A 17,511-nucleotide genomic window follows, 5' to 3' on the forward strand; every position below is an offset into this window, starting at 1 on the left:
GCTACTATTATGGAAAAGGTTCTTGTTTCCATAATTTAGAATGATCCAGTAAAGTCCACGGCATGCTTTATTTTGGAAGAGCTGTATATTTCTATTTCCACAGCACGACTCGAAACGTTTCTGTCATCAAATATGTTGGCAATGCTACCCTGTTAGCAGAAGATTAAGATAAAAACATTAATGCGTCCTGCCTGTCTTTTCATAGTAGTTATTTAAAGATATAGTTAAGAACAAATACACCATAGATATGTGGAAAGGATCAAAAAAGGAAAAGGTTTTGCAAGGGAACAGATGTCAGAGTAGCCACTACAGAATCCGTAACAATAGAGACCTTTTATTAAGGTCTTGAAAGCATTTCATCTGCAAGATGAACATCTCAGAAGTGTTCAATTAAAAAGCACATAGCTAACACAAGCTATAGTGAAACATTTTTTTATTTTTATTATTTACTACCACTATTACTTCTCCTTTTTCAGGAGATACTGCTAGCTGTTCCTTTGTAATTCCTTGAACTCCATTTGACCATCAGGTTGTGATGTGCACTTGTGTGTTTATCTGGTATCTAATCTTCAGGGTAACTTACATAAAATGATTATGGACTTTCCTGCACCTACAGATGACTCTCCACAGCTTCAATGGATCTCAGGAAAAAAAAAAACTCCATTAGCTCTCAGATCATCCTGTGCTACAACTGAACTAACAAACTCCATCTCTCTCCTGTTGCAGAGCCCCATGCAGGTGCCTGCACCAGTTCTGTTTTGCTGCCGAGTCCTGCAGGGCCCACGTGGACCCCCCAAGCTAACACGTGCACGCCAGTATAAACCAATCCTGACCACGGTGTGGTATCATACAGCATCACTCAGAGTTCCCAGCCGTCACAGCACAGCACGTCCTCCAGTACTGGCCAGGCGCAGAGCTAGTGAGGGCAAACTGCTTAACCATCTCCAACTTCGTCCCCAGCTAAGGGGCCCCATTACAGCCAGCTAAGTCCACCTTTCGATGCAGTTTTGCAATGCTCATGAAGAGACGCGCTTCTAATCAGACAGACGCAAGCGGCCAAGTCAGTGGCACAAAACCAAACAAAAAGTACGATCTGTCATCATGCTAAATTTGCTCAGGAAGGAGCGATCAGGCAACAAACGCAGGGCCAGTTTTCTTCTCACGAAAGAAGTGTCAGATGCTGGCTTAGTTCCTCTTAACCTTTCCCTCCTATGTTACAGGCTGCTTTGGCTGTGGAACTGACTGAATTAGCTGTTTGAGCCTTTCCTGGCCAATTAAGGGTTTACATACCATATATTCCTTCCCATTGCTATGGAACTGAAGAAAAAACATCTTATGGGCAACACTCTGTGAAAAAAATAGACAAATCCTGGTCTAAAGTACAGTGGTATATGGTAAGTCATACTGCCTTTGCAACACAGCATTCACACTCACCTAGTTTTTCCAATCGATAAATGACTTAAGATATTTTAAACAGATGCAATACATTTATGCTTTTCCAGATGAATGTGGAATCCGACTCCTCGGTTTTAATAACAAGGGAGGGAGAGGAAGATAAACAACACAAGCGCTTAAGCAAAGTATTTTATTTCTATCAACTTAGCACTTCATTTTTTAGAAGTCATACAAAACACCTTCAGAGAATGTCACCTCTTAGAGAATGTTTCCGATGAGTTGCAACTACTGAAAATACAAAAACATTTGAAACTTGTTTTAACCTGAAGCTCTTGAAGTTGTTTTTGTAAAGTTTCATCTCTGCTGTAACTGAGCACCAGTCACAAGCAACAAGAAGTTGTAGGTACTTTCCAAATTGTTAGTAATGTCAGATAAAATATCATGCAACAGTGCAGCATTGCAAAAATATCTCAGTAAGTTTTGATTACAAAGGTTATATTGGAAAAATAGGGCAGTGCTTGTACATAAAAGCCTATAAATAAACCAGTCAGCAAAATCAGTAAATGGTTGCGCTATGTCAGCAGTTGTATTAAATAATATTTAGTAGACTGATCTACCAAACCTTATGAAATAATAATTCTTTAGAAAATAATTCTTTAGAAAGGTTATAGTAGATATATTCACTGAATACTTTTGTAATACAGCATTCATATTATGAATGGAACTCTTCATGGCATGCGCATTTTCTTTGGTACAACGCACTTAAAATGAATGCAGGTTGGCCACGTACGTAAAGTAAGTGCACATCGAGGCAGACACATCCTATAAAGTCCACAGTGACACTGACAGTAATTGCCACACTGTATGCGTGTGGATCATGTTTAAAAATTCTCTTGTAACCTGTGGCAACGAGATTCTCCAATTCCTTTAGTAAGAAACTGCAACTCCTCCACCTCCAAAAGCACGCTGTGAATCATAGCTTCCTCAAGAGAAATTATCAGTATTGCTTCTTCTATCAGCAGCATTACATAAAGCCAGAACTGAAAAACAAAACCAAGCATATGAACTCTACCATCCTCTGAAGAAATAAAGCTAAAACAGAGAAAACAAATCTGGAAATCTTCTCAACTTGAGAGTTAATCGCAACAGTACACATACTGACTTATGTTACCAATCATTCCACTTTCATATATAACTCCATTTTCTCCTATGAAGACATGCTGAGAGAGCTGGCGGTGTTCAGCCTGAAGATGAGAAGGCTCCGGGGAGACCTCATTGCACCTTTTCATTACTTCAATGGGGCTTATAAAAAAGATGAAGAGCATCTTTTCGCTCAGGCACATAATGACAGGACAAGGGGGAATGGTTTTAAACTAAAAGAGGGGAGATTTAGATTAGATGTTAGGAGGAAATTCCTCACTCAGGGTGTTGAGGCGCTGGCACAGGTTGCCCAGAGAAGCTGTGGATGCCCCATCCCTGGAGGTGCTCAAGGCCAGGCTGGATGGGGCTTTGGGCAGCCTGGTCTGGTGGGAGGTGTCCCTGCCCATGGCAGGGGGTTGGAACAAGGTTATCTTTAAGATCCTTTCCAACCCACCCAAGCCCTTCTATGATTCTACGAAAAAGGAGTCTAGGAAAAGGAACTTAGTAACAACTTAGTAATATTACTCAAAATTAGAAAAAAGTGGGGGTGGGGGGGCAAAACCAAAAACAGGCTGCTAGCAGACATCCCAAAAATGCCAAAGCTGTCCTGTTGATATTTGTGGCAGTAGGTGCTTCTATGTAGCTTCTGAAGTTTTTCATAATCTAACAGTTATGCATGACTTGTGTACAATAAAATCTGCTTTCAACTGCAACAAGACATTAACCAACCCAATTTTATCTGCAGTAAAGTTGTAACCTATCAGGATCAAAAAATAATAAATTAACTGACAACATCTCTTGTTTTTGTTACTTTATTTAATGTCTATTTATGAAGATGAGCATGTTGTTCTGGAGACTACCTTCAAATGTCTTTCTAAAATTTCAATTTGTTCAAGCTTTTATTTTTTGGTGGAGAGGGAAGAAACATCAATATGCTCTGAAAGTGAGATGTGCATCAGGTCATACTCCGCACTTGGTGTAATTTTACAGCCAATTTTATCAAGCTCTCCTCTCAGAAGTCTGCAATAGGAAGACACATCTAGCGTTATGGGACAACAGCAGTTGGACAGCTTCATAAAACTAACATATGCTATATTCAAAACCTGAGCGCTGCGATCAAATACTATTTCTGGAATTCCCTGGGTGAAATTTCTCTCCCTAACTTCTCCCTCTCGCTCTGTTCGTGAACATTCACAGTTTCTTCATTTCTGATATCAAAGCACAGGAGTTCAAGTCGAAAACCTTGTTCCCTTAATGGGGGGAAAGAAAAAAAAAAGAAAACTCATAGAATATACAGCAATTACTCTAAATGTTAATCTTAGAGCCAGAGATCCAAGCATGATAGTATTTTACACACTTCTATCTTCTTAGCGCATAACACTTGTATCTTTTCTAAAAGATTACTAAAAGTCGTGTTATAAAAGTGAAACGTAAAGCATTTTTTATTGCCATTTCTGATGACTAGCATCAGCACTTACTTTTTGCGGTCCTTGTCTCTCTTCAGACTAACAACAGGAGTAGAGACAAATGCTTGTGTTTGGAGTAATTCAGCATTAGCTTTCTTCTTATTAAACATAGCCATGTCATCTTCTAGAGCTTTTTTCTTCTTCTCTAACTTCAGTTTCTCTTCTTGATGCATTAGCATAAGATGATCAAATTTAGTCTGTATCTATTTAAAGAAAGCACAAAAAATGCATTTCGAATTCATAGCACAAGGTGGGGCTATCACAAAACAAATGCACAGCAATTAAACAATAAAAGCTACCTCAGCTTGCACTGAAAGTCACACAAAATTGCAGTTCTTTCCCAAAACTGAGAAGACTAAAAATCAACAATCCAGAAGAATAATATTTATATCAGATTGTTCTCCTGGATTCCAAGTGACTGCATACAAAGTAAGGGGTGAAAACCACGAAATGCACTAAGTGTTAGATTTACTATGGGATATACCTTTATTAGATCAAAAATAAGGAGTTCTTTAGATAGGAAACAATCATCAACAAAATTATTAAATGAGGATGGGTCAGGCAAAATCTGCTTCCCTATAACCAGATGGACAAGAAACCATACATGCTTTAGTTACGCAGGTACGTATTTTAAAATGTGTATTAATTGCATGTATATATTAATATGTACACACACGATAAGTCTAGCTGGGAGAGTTACTTGTGAGCTGTCAGCAGTTAACTGCTTTTCTGCAGCAATAGCTCTTTGTTCTTTTGATGTGTTAATGGATCCTACACTTGGGATGTACTGGATCAGCTTAAATATACTGTGTAGCTGTGCATGATAACCAAAGGGTGCTGCATGCCTCACTTCCTCACCCCCCATCTACCCCCCACACTCACCTAAAATCCTGCTTTGGTATCCTTGTGACCAGCTGGATCAAGATGCTGATCTGGCTGAAAACTGTAACCCTACCAAAATACCCCTGGATTTCAATTGTGTCATATCTCCGATCCAGCTGAATAGATTGAACATTTACAATCTACATGCACAGCTGCAGACTCAAGTGAACTATAGTGCCTGCTGAAGTACAACGTTTGTGCCCCTAAATTACGTAAATATAGAAGTGGTGTAACTCAGCCTGAGCTAAGATATTCTGGTACAAAAAGCAGTGGGATTTATTTCCATCTTGAGCAAAGAAGGAACTAAGAAATAACTAACTAATACTATAAATGTATCAGTTTGCCTATCCTATATAGCAGAGCTGTCAGATTTTATAAACGTGTGTGTGTATGTATCCTTTCGTTATTTATTTAATTACAACAGTTAATCAGATGCATTGCTGTACCGGGTCTGGCTGGGATGGAGTTAGCTTTCCCCACAGCAAACATAAGGTCCTAAGCAGTCCTAAGCTTAGTTCTAGCACTCAGGAGCAGTGATGCTGCACGTTGTCGCTACAAGTTTCTTCTAAATGAAGGACATGAAAGCAATCTCAGGTACAACAGAAACTCCTGTTTTTCTTTCACTTCCATACACACATACGTGCTTCTGGGAGAGCAAGCAGCGAGAGTATACGACAAACATTCTTTAGAAGTGACTGCATTATCACTTTCTCGCATCAGGAACTGGGAAAACTAATATCCATAATTCAATGGCAGCACGCAGAGCTCACAGAAACTGCGTGGTAGAAAGCATAGAAGGGAAAATACGAAAGGCTATCACAGACAATGTGCAAGACCTCCCTGTGCCTATTTGGAACACAGCCAAATATTATTCCAACTGGATAGCCTCGTACTCAGAAGGATTGAGCCTGATTCTTTTCCTCCACCCAGAGCACAGGGGATTTAGCAGGTTTAGAAAACAAAATGCTCCTCGTATTTAAAATGTGCATCTGAACATCTTGCAAAGAAGTGCTGCATCTTTGCTGGGAGACTGAGGTACGGAAAAGAACATTAATAAACAAACAGATTTCCAATTTCAATTAAACCACTGTTTGAATATAAATACATATGACCACGACAGAGTCTGGCAGAAAGTAGATCAGAAGATCCTGTTTTGCTGGTGCAGTTTGACAGAACTACATCTTCAATAACATATTCAAGAAATGTTCCACATTCACAAATCCCAGGTATTTGACATTAGACAGGGATCTAGAAGTTGTAATATAGATTTTTTTCATTCCCTGCTAAAACTCTTAAGGTAATTAGAAGCAGATTTAAAAACAAAACAAACAAACAAACAAACGCTTTCAAACCTCTCAACATGCAGGTCGAGAATATATTAAGTAACCGAACCTGGAGGTCATGCAAGCATACATGCCCTACTACTTGAGATGAAAAACAACCCATGTGATTTTTTTCCTGAGATCTTGGTTTTACAGTGAAATGATTCTATTAAGCATACATTTAGATTACCAACACACTGACCTTACACCCAAAGGAAGGTACGTAAATTGATTAGTATCTTCCAAAGCACTAAATAAGACACTTGCCCCTATTTTCAAAACATTCCAAAATTTACCACAATTTATCAATTTACTATTGTATTTTAACACTCAGACGACAGCTGTTATGATACTCTTTTCTGCTTAAAACCTCACCATGAAACTCATTTCTACCACAATGTACAAAAAAATTGCAATTGCATGGTACAATAGTGACTAGGCCACGGTTAACCACTGTGAATTGCCAAAATGTGATTTTTAGAGGCCCCAGTATGCAGCCTATTCTTCCAGCACCTATGCCTGCAAAGCACCTACTGTACTGATACACATAACCATTATATTCATCACTCTTTTACGTCACCATATTTCTTCCTACTCTACTGACTTGGTCCGAGCTATCCACCAAAACTTACAGATCATAAGTTCTCTCACCCCAAAAAAGACTGATTAGACTAGCAAATAAGTGGCAATCTGCTGATCTAATCTGTGTAACCAACCTACTTTTGATTTTAAGTATTACTGCCACCTAAATATTAGAAAATCATAAAGATCAACTAGTGATTTTGCTAAGAACAAATCACAGCAAACAAACTTGAGGCAGACAGGCATGCTTACTTGTTGCTCTGCTTCTTTCAATATTGTTTCTTTCTCCTTCACTCTCTGCACAAAGTGTTGTCTCATCTCCTCCTCCTTTCTTTGCAGCTCAAGGTAGAACTCATGTCTCTTTGCCTCATAGGCTTCCTGCAGACTGAAGTCCAAAAATGTTAGCAAGTCTCTGGCATGCTTCTTTATTCGATCTGGAAAACTAACAACTGGGAACATTATTTAAACAATTTATATCCATACGAAATAATAACTATCACAGTTTTCCACATAAAAATTCATAAACAAACTTCAGTAGAAAGTTTCTTTCAGTAGAAACCTTCTAAATTTTGATTTAAGTAAACATCCCTACATAAAATTATTTAAGCTAACAGATCCAGGGCACTTTATATTACAAAGTAAATAAAGCGAGTTAGGAAACTCGTGTTCTAAAAGACTGGAGTGTTATAACTTTCTGCCTCCAACCTGAATAACCTTTTTCTTGAAGTTACTTATTAATAAAGGCACTAAAATTGCCAGAAAAATCCCCCCAAACTTCTGCAAAATTAAAACCTCAGTCTTAACATAGGATGTTACAAAAACAACGCATCTGGAGCATTAACACAACAAACTGGTTATTCACCCATCATATTATGCACTTGTCTAGCCGTATGCTGGGCATTTTGTCCAGAAGGATGCTGTCAGAAACTGTACCAAAAACTCTGCTGAATTCCAAAAAGATTACATCAACTGGCTTCCCTTGGTCAACTAGATGGGTAACCTCGTCCTAAAAGGAAAATAGGTTCGTTAAACAGGACTTTCCCCTCATGAAGCTGTGCTGGCTGTGACCAATTACTACGTTGTCTTTCAAGTGTTTTTCAATAGCTCCCGGAATAATGTTCTCCATAATTTTAACAGGCACTGAAGCGAGACTGACAGGCTTGTGATTACCAGGATCTTCTTTCCTGCTTGTCTTGAAAACTGGGACAACATCTGCCAGCTTCTAGTCAACTGGGGCCTCTCCAGATTCCCAAGACCATTGAAAAATAATTGAGAGGTCTCACAAAGACATCAGTGGGTATTTTCAGTATCTTATGCCTTCCCATTTTTTTCTAAACTTACTCTACTAGACGTTCCAACATGCAAGACAATTTTCCTTCCTTTGAAAAACAGGCACTTGAAATTAAGAAACTTATTTTGTATCAAAGCATATCATAGCACATTAAAAGGTGCTGATAATTTATACAAACACTACCACAGATTTGGTATTTTTGAGGTGCACACCACAACTTTCTATCAGCACTGTGGAGAAAGGAAAGTTGTTCTTCTCAGGGAAAAAACAATACAGCCTGTGTACAGATGTAATTCATACCCCAAAGAGCGGGCTACATTTGAAAAGCATACCTATTTAGTGATGCAAGTCTTCCAACAAAACATTTACCACACCACTTCTTTAAATCACGATTCCACAAAAGCAGAACTGGTGGATCAGAGTTGTGATTGTTGTTATCACAAAACCAAAAGGATCTCCCCAGTGTCCTGTAGGGCTTATAAAAGCATCAAAACTTTGATAATATTCTCTCTTTATTCTGGGGCTATTCTTGTACACCATTCAACACTTCCTGAAAACTGACTGGTCAGCCTTTCTCAGTTATCATGAGTTGCTATTCCTTTGCCAGGAATCTCATGTCTTTCATTCTGATGTAAATATAATATATATATATATATATATACATAGTATATACTTATATATTTTATATATACAAATATAAAATACTTAAAACAGCTTTATATTATTAATATATTAATTTGAATTTAAATGCATTATACACACACTTTTGAACCCATTTTTAAGTCTCACTCTTAATTTTTTACTATTTTTATTGAAAGGGTTCTTAAATGGAAGGACTTATGAAACAGGACATCTAAAAACTTAATAATCTGGAGCAACAGTAAGATGAAATATCTCTTATTTATTTAAACTTATGATGACCGGGCAATTTCCCAATCCCGAAGTTACATAGTTTTATTAAAAATATAAACAAAGAGAGAAATCATCTTGAAATAGCACATGCAGACTTAACGTTTTCTACGATTACAAAGTCAAAGCACTTTTCCTATCCTACATTATCTGAGCCACACGTTGCAACTAAACAAGTTCAGAAGAACAACTTTCTGTTTTGTTTTTTAAATCAGCTGTGAACTAATTTAGGTCATCCTGAAATTGTATCTACCGCTTGAAACAAGGGCATGGTTTTCACACAGGTATATTAATTCACACTATCTTTGAGTTCAGACACCATATGCACTAACAATAAAGCCACTGAACAGTGGATATTCGAATGCTAAGTCTCACTATGTGCCAGCTCTGCTAGCAAACAGACTGCCTTCAGGTGCAATAAAGAAAAAAATAAAAAGGAAAAAAACTAAAGCAAAAGCTAGACTAAAGTAATATGCTGCAATTGCACCTTTATTTCAGTATGTGCACATTTTTAGACTCAGTCTAAGCTAGCTTATCAGGTAAAATCAGCAAAGGAGCTGCCACGATATTAGTAACATACTAACATTGCAGACTCTGGATTTACTAAATAATCAAATTATACATTTAAAGAATATGAGAAACAAAAACGTACTTTTAAATCCCCCTCCCCCTCAACTGACTTGTTTTGGAAATCACAAAGAAAATAAAAGCACTTTCTGTGTTTGGCATGTCAGCAACATAAAGATCTAAAGAGTCCTTGGTTTTAGCAGAAGGGATGGGAGGTGGAAATAGTTCACCAGACTGTAAGCCAACAGGATCTTTTCAACGTTACCGCATACACTACCTGCAGTAAAACACTTTTCAGTTTACCTGAAGATTGTTCTCACTGCTTCTCATATAGCACATTACAGCAAACAAATTCATGTATTCTCTCACTCTTCTTGGTTGGACCCCTGTAATTTTATACCCCATTCCCTGTTTGCGAAGAAAGCATACGCCTTACTAATCCATTACATAGCTCGTAACAGCACTATCACCTACCTTTCTACAGAAGCAAAGCTGTGACATACAGTTTTCCTATCTGTGTAAGACTTAGAACATGAAAGCCTAAAAATAAAGATGCAAATCAGACATGTTCTGTTCATAAATAAAGACTCTAACTGAAGTGAATTCAGCTCTTGGTGGAACACAGCTGTTGTGTGCTTTGTGAACTTTGGATAAGAGCGATACTCAAGTAATATTTTACAGTTTGTTCATTTAAATTTAAAATAATTGTCAGTTTTGAAAAATACACTTGGAACTTTTTGTGTAGTGTTCCAGTATCAGTTAAAGTATACCAGAAAAAAAAAATTAAGTTTAACTAGTGGCAGGTACTGTTAGCAGTCCCTTGACTCAGTAGATGACTTATGTTGATACAAAGCAACACTTAGGACGTGGTAGATCTAAATATTACTGTTTTCCCAATAGGGGCTTGAAAAGCATGTATTTTAGATGGGGTTCAGTCTTGCCATAAGGAAGATAAAATATTTAGCTCAAATGCAAACATCAACAGTTGGTCAGATGAACTCCATTCCCAAAATTCTTGAGGAAGAAGTCTAATGGCCTTTCAGATATAGTGGTTTCAATTTTTAGAATCACAGAATCATTAAGGTTGGAAAAGCCCTCCAAGATCATCTGGTCCAAGCATCCCCCTACCACCAGTATCACCCACTAAACCACGTCCCTAAGTACCACCTAGAAAATACAGCTAGAATCGTATCAACCCTCCTCTGCACATGAACTCGCTCATGTTATTGAATCCTTCCTGTTTTTCTCTCATCATCCTCAAAATAGACTGACAATCAACATGTTTTTGCTGGGGAACTGGAAGGTCCAAATATTCCAGTTTTAGGGAGGAGTAAAGCACAGAAGAGATGGTTGCTCACATACTGAGAAATTGAGACATTTAAAATGGACAGATTGTACTTTTGAACACAGAAAAACAACTAAAACAGAAAATAATTAATATCAGAGAATCCAAACACACAAGCATACAGTCTGAATATCAATCATGGGCTTTTTTCAATAGACCCATGCGTATCATTTTTCTTCTTTAAAAACCAGCACGTCCCTTAGGCGACAACACAGTTTAGATTAAAAACTGGATTTACAAAATGTCCAAATTCAAAACAGTAATAAGCCTCTCCTCCCTTGCAAACATCTAAGCTTACTAGGCATGTATATTCACACACACACCTTTCTTTATATTCCAACATGATCACAGAAACACAAATCTTCTTAAATATTAAAAGATGATAATAGAAGAAATTCCTAGATTTTACATCCATCAAGTAATGCACAAAATACTTAAATCATCCCCCAAATATTCAGCTATCCATTAACTTCATTACACAAATTTAGCAGTAACATGCTTTCCAAGCTCCTTGCTGACTGTCTGCTTTTCATGGATCAGAAACCAAATTATATCTACATGACTATGTTTAGTCTTAGATGGGATGCACCATATGATGGATTGTTAATTTTTAAAATGGTTTTCCATATATTGTAATTTAATCTGATATGGTAAATACGTGACTGTAATTCTTATGACCTTTTGGAATAATACCCACTAAATGACTAAACTCTTCATTAAAAAAAAAGTTTTGCATATTGTTTTTGCAAGGTGTATGAATTAAGATTCATTAAGCTCCCAAGTACCCGTTAGTTTCAGCTACACTAGTTATTGTTATCCAATTTGAATATATAATGGTTTGAAAAAATCCCAGTATAAGCAAGGTGTTCTGAAAACCGCAAAATTAATAGCTTACATTCTGGTGGATGATATTTTACATTCTACTATTCCCTCAATTATTCTAAAGACTGAAGTCCTACCTACATCTTTACACCTTTTTAACTATACAGTTAGAATCCCTTCAGACTTCCTAAGTATCGTTTACTTATTGTGAGTACCCTCACGGATCTTTTACGTGCAGTATCCTTAGGTACTTCCAAATCACCCATAACCCTCTCATAGAATTACAATACGGCCAAGTTCCCAAGAATTACAGAAGACAGTACTTGGTTCATTCAGATGTAAGAATTCACTGGTAACTAATGCACACTGGCTGGCCAACATCTGGTAAGAGCCGAGGTCTTCTGTTTTTCCTGCAGTGAGAGTATCAATTGGATAATCCCCTGGAAGCATCCAACACTAGCATCCAACTGAAGTTGGAAAACGGACAGCGGGTTCAGAAGTTATTAGGGAGAGACTGACAAATTCATAGGGCAAACTTTAATTTCCCTGGAATCTGGTTAACAAATAAGTTAATTTTTAGAATGCAGGTGCAAATAAACAAAAAGTTAGTATGACACAAATTTACAAAAAAAAAATAGAATTATGGAATTGTTATTTTTAAGAGTGTACACAAGACAGTCATTTCAGACTGCTCCTGACTTTATTTTCCCTCCTCCCACCTAAAAATAAAGGTGTAAATATATTTTCAGTTGCATCCTGAAAACATCTTTTTCCACATCTTCCATGAAAATATGATATACATCTGGACATAAAAGACTTCAAGCATCCCATAAAACGTAAAGCTTGGCAACTTTTTTTTTTCCACATGTAAGAGCTAAAACCTTTACAGATGTCTGTCTGTAACTTATCTCATAAGGTACCTGAAAATCCGAGAATTACTGGTTTTGCTTTGCACTGGCATACAGTTTTGGATGAATAAATTACTATTTTACTTTTAAATCCAAAAGAGTTGTACAGAAACTCCACAAGTAGTTTTTTCACAATATGCAAAAAGGTAGGGCATGTTAGCTACTCAAATGCTACAAACACCAGTGCTGCCAAAACAGCCAAATACTCAAGTCTAGCAGAAGTTTTCTGAATTTACATAAAACAACCCAATCAGATGACCAAATTTAACATGTAAGCAGCTACACCGCAGGCATAAAATACAACTTTTCAACATGCATTTAGACCATTATTTATACAAGAGACGTGGAATTCTAAAAATCAGTTATGTACTGCTAGGTGTATTAACTAGACTTTAAAACTAAAGCTCTTAGAATCCATGCATGTACATTGTAAATATATTTGAGGACAAATAAGATGAATAGAATTCAACAGTACATATTTGCTTACAAGAACATGATAGTCTCTATTCAGAAAGATATTTAAATTCACAGGTCAGCAAAATGGGAACCACTGAACTTCCTCTATGGAAAGAGACATTTTCTATCACAGCACTGAGGATACCACACCTGAAGGTTTAATTGGTAGCTCCATAAAGCACCTTATCGATAAGGCTAGGTTAGTCTGCTAATTACACCACATACAGATCCTCTGCATTCTCTTCCTTTTCTTGGTATCATAGAGCTTCTCTCCCAGAAGACCAAGTGCCTTCTCTTTCAGACTTCAATGCCATACATCCCAGATCCAGTCCCACTTGTTTCTTCCTGTCTCAGTAAGTCTGGGAAAAAGTTATTTTTTCTAGATTCTTATGCAATATTTATTCTCATCCTTCCAAAACAATGAAATTTTCAACAGGCATGATATACCAAAACTAATTTCTTAAGAGCACTGTTTTGCCCCATCATTCTCAATAAACTGATGTATAGCGAGCCCTATGTAAAAAACAACACAAGAGAGGGAACACAGCTTTTCTCTAACTCCATGAAGGAATTTATTTCTAAATCAACTTCTGATGTGTAAAATACTATGACATTCTGATACAAACCTGCCACTTTATACTGTAAGCAAAGTGGCAACTGTTTACGGGTGTCGCAAAGACAATTTTTGAATTTGTGGCATAAAATATACTTTAATGTACATGTTAATTTTTATAATTTAAGAATGCTTATCTTGAAATGGCTGTGCACTGTGAAATTCAAATTCAGAAAAGCAAAAGGTACCACAGTCAATACCGCTATAAACACATCTATATAAAGGCTTTCCCTGGATAAAGCAAGTAAGAAGCAGCTGTTAGTGTACGTTCCTAAACCCAAAAAAATGTCTATGGTCAATTTCAGTGGGCTTTAAATCTCAGTCACCTTCGGTCCTCTATTCACGAAAAGGATTTGTTCCCTTAAGTCCAATGTCTTCCTTGACCACATTACTCTTATTTATTATTCTTTGAACAATGTATAAATTAGATCTAGTCAAAGCAGAAGAAATGCTGCAACACACAGTTATAGTAATTGCAACTGCTTTACAACTTCTGCATGAAGTACAGGTGAAAGCAAAGAATTTAAGCCACTAAAAACAGTGATTTGGAGGGAAGCTATCTATTTTTACCAGAACAGAATGGGTAAAGACAGTCTGGATCACTAAGTAAAACAAGTAAAAAAACCTGTTGGTTCAAAGCACTAGAAACTGTTTTTAATGCAAATCCATATTTTGTTTTCATGTCTTGTTTAAGTGGGTATTTTCCAAAATAACTATGCAGTAATACCACTTTGCTAAATCATGAACACTTTGAAGACTTCTGAAGCATCAGTTTTTCCCTATCAGAATGTTAACAACTGGCATACTTGCAAAATACAGTCCTACATATAAAATCACCAAAGGAAGTTGGAAAAGGAAAAGGGAGATGACAAATTGAAATAATGATTAAACAAACTGGATATAGAAATTGTAAATACTTCCTACAGAAAAAAAGCTTTACTACATGAAAAAAAACAAGTGTCTCTAACCCCTAATCCTCTTAATAACGTCCTATAGGCTAGCAAGAAATTTCTTGACCTGAAAAGGCTAGACACTTGTTATTACAGCAGATAATGTGGGAAGTCAACGGTGTAACCAATGATTTTGCAAACGTTTTTGGTTCACTTCCTTTTGAGTCCAACCAAACCATTGTTCAGAATCAGACATTGTTAAGAGAAAAAGTAAAACAGCATTCTAATGTATAATGAAAATATTTTAAAAGGCATAAGGTGTACGTACCTGAGGAAAATGAACATCCTCCATGCTGAAAATTAAATCCTCACGTTTTTTATAACAGACATATTTCAGAAGTACAACTAGCTCATACGTCTGTAAAAGCAATGCTTATATAATCCCATATCCTGCTCCATGAAGATAACTGAATGAACATGTATGTACTCACTCCGATTAAAAAATAAATACATAAAAATTCTCTTTCTTAGAAGAACTGTATGAACCTTGTGTGTATGAACCTCTTAGAAGAACAAGTATGAACCTTGTTCTGTATTGCATTGATACAGTCAAATGTGAAGTGAATGAAAGCTGAAAGCCAGTGCTGTACACGAAAATCCTTTACCTTACTGGTTTGTTCTCAGGGCCAATGTCTCTGAAGCCCATCTCTTCCAGTCTGCAGCGCCTGTACAGCTCATAATGGCGTGCATGAGTCTGCTCTCTTAAGTCTTCCATATTTGTGCAAATAAGCATCTCACGAAGCTTCACAAAGTCACAGTGGTTCTCATTTTCCACTAATCAGTTACAAGAGGGAAATTTAATTATTATACACAAGTATATAAATGATCAATATATATTTTAAATAGCATTGAGATCCTTTTGTTTACTAGCTATACTTCCAGGAAAAGGTATCTGTATTTGTTGTACCTCTTAGACTTCCCCCTAATTTCTAATATAGACATTGAAGCACTAACTGTAAGTACCAGTAAACATGTTCTAACATGTCCTGATTTCCCATTTGAATTGAACAAAAATCAATTTCTTTCTTTTTTTGCTCTTCTGTTCTGACAATCATGAAACTTTAAAATTTGGTAGCGCTGGAGGCACTGCCACAATACTAACCTACATAAATCTTACATATACCACCTCACAGCTTGATTCCAGGGATGCATCAGTGTTGAAACTACCAGTTACTGCAAACCTCAAATATTAATTACTAAATTCCCTGAACTGTTTACCCAAAATACAATCTATATGACATGAGTGGCTAATAATAGCCACTTTTAAAATTAGTGAATTCTATAATTTAAAAATAAAAAAATAAAAACATAAAAATACCTTTGAGAATTCAGTTACCTTGTACGATGCCCCAAGGGTATTGACGAGCTTTCACCATTTTGTTTCCAATTTTCACCTCTTCCGTACTTCCTACTACAGCAAATGGCAAGTGACCCTGTAAAAGTCACACCAACATGGCCTTGTCTCTCCACGTTCTTATGTAAGAACTGAAAAGCAAACACTTCAAAAATAAACTGGGGGGGGGTGGTGGTGGGGGGGGGAACAACACACAACACCGTTTCAGAAAAAGGCAGGAAGGCAGTTTTGAGCCAAACCCTACTTTGAAGAGATCTTCTTTGCTAGGCAAACCACTCATTCAAAAGTCAATTTACAATGACAAAGCCAGGAGAAGCCACTGACAGACCAGACGGTTGTGCTGCCACTGAGAGGAACCCGTCAGGCTGGAGAAATGGGCTGACAGGAACCTGGTGAAGTTTAACCAAAGAAAATGCCAAGCCCTGCTCCTCAGGAGGAACAACCCCATGCTCCAGCAGATGTTGAGAGCTGACTGACTGGAAAGCCTCTCGACAGAAACAGACATGGGGATCCTGGTGGACAACAGGTGGAACCTGATCCGGCATGTTTGCCCTCACAGCAAAGTAGGCCAACATCATCCTGGGCTGAATCAGGAAGAGCATCACCAGTACATAAATGTCTCTGCCACTCTTATTTGTACACAACCAGAGCTTGAATCAGCGGTATCAGCTTGGAGACAATCACAGGTCTGGACCTGAGATGCTGTTACTGCTATGGGCTCTGCCAAGTGACCAGAAATACAGGACTGGGTGCTGCCTGTCTGGGTGCTGACCCACTGCAACTGACCAAATAAAGATTTATCACTAACTGGGAACAAATCTTTAGAAAAGCATGACATTGCCTAAGTAACAGAAAACAACCTCTGCCCACAGAAGGCTCTGTTTCTGAATGATGTTCAGAGTCCCTGGCACAAAGCATGGAGGCTGGGGCTGCAGAGCCAAATACTTCCACATACCGGTTCCTCCTCCATGATTTCAAAATCAAGTACACGCTGGGATAAGATACAAACATATGCAGATGAACAGCAGATACAGATAAGAGTGCTTAAAATACTCAAGTCTAGCTTTACAAGCTTAGTTTAACCTGGCAGGTACCACTGGGACAATCTGAAAGCACAGCAGTAAAAAAGACAGAAGGATATCTGACTTAGTAATTCCCAAAGAAAATTTGTCCTTATTTGGAAGGACAGCAACAGATAAAAGTAAAAAGCAAATGAGGAAAAAAAAAAAAAAAAAAAGATTTGCAATCATAAAGACCAGAGAAAACTGGAGAAGTGAGGCACTTTAATATCTTCCGTAACAGATGTAAGAACGTTCGCTATGGAAAAGAGCAAATCCAATCTGTCCACTTATGTTAGTAATTATGTTTTAATTATCCAGAAACTAGGAAAAGTATTTCTGAGGGAGATCCTCTTTTCTGTTGCTGAGCCAGGAAAGAAAAAGCCTCCTAAACATGCAGCATCAACAGCAGAGGGACAAGAAGACTGGGATGAGGGAGGGCAAAGGAAGC

General features: G+C 37.4%; 1 protein-coding gene across 5 annotated transcripts in view; it reads right to left on the minus strand.

The window, feature by feature from the left end:
- Nucleotides 1-1,575: 1,575 nt before the first annotated feature.
- SEPTIN10 (septin 10) overlaps nucleotides 1,576-17,511 on the minus strand; it is a 29,475-nt gene continuing 13,539 nt past the window's right edge. For 2 of the 5 annotated variants that reach the window (XM_083814723.1, XM_083814727.1), the window contains 5 exons: nucleotides 15,985-16,081; nucleotides 15,254-15,422; nucleotides 7,040-7,172; nucleotides 4,014-4,204; nucleotides 3,577-3,785 (listed from right to left, as the gene is read on the minus strand). In XM_083814723.1, coding sequence (XP_083670849.1) covers nucleotides 3,659-3,785; nucleotides 4,014-4,204; nucleotides 7,040-7,172; nucleotides 15,254-15,422; nucleotides 15,985-16,081 — 717 coding nt within the window. In that variant the 3' untranslated portion in view covers nucleotides 3,577-3,658. Of the gene's footprint in view, nucleotides 2,436-2,483; nucleotides 3,556-3,575; nucleotides 3,786-4,013; nucleotides 4,205-7,039; nucleotides 7,173-15,253; nucleotides 15,423-15,984; nucleotides 16,082-17,511 lie in introns of those variants that run through there. The other 3 variants (XM_083814726.1, XM_083814724.1, XM_083814725.1) reach the window with 3 other exon arrangements.

Source organism: Anser anser (assembly GCF_964211835.1).
Source record: "Anser anser genome assembly, chromosome: 1".
Lineage (NCBI taxonomy): Eukaryota > Metazoa > Chordata > Aves > Anseriformes > Anatidae > Anser > Anser anser.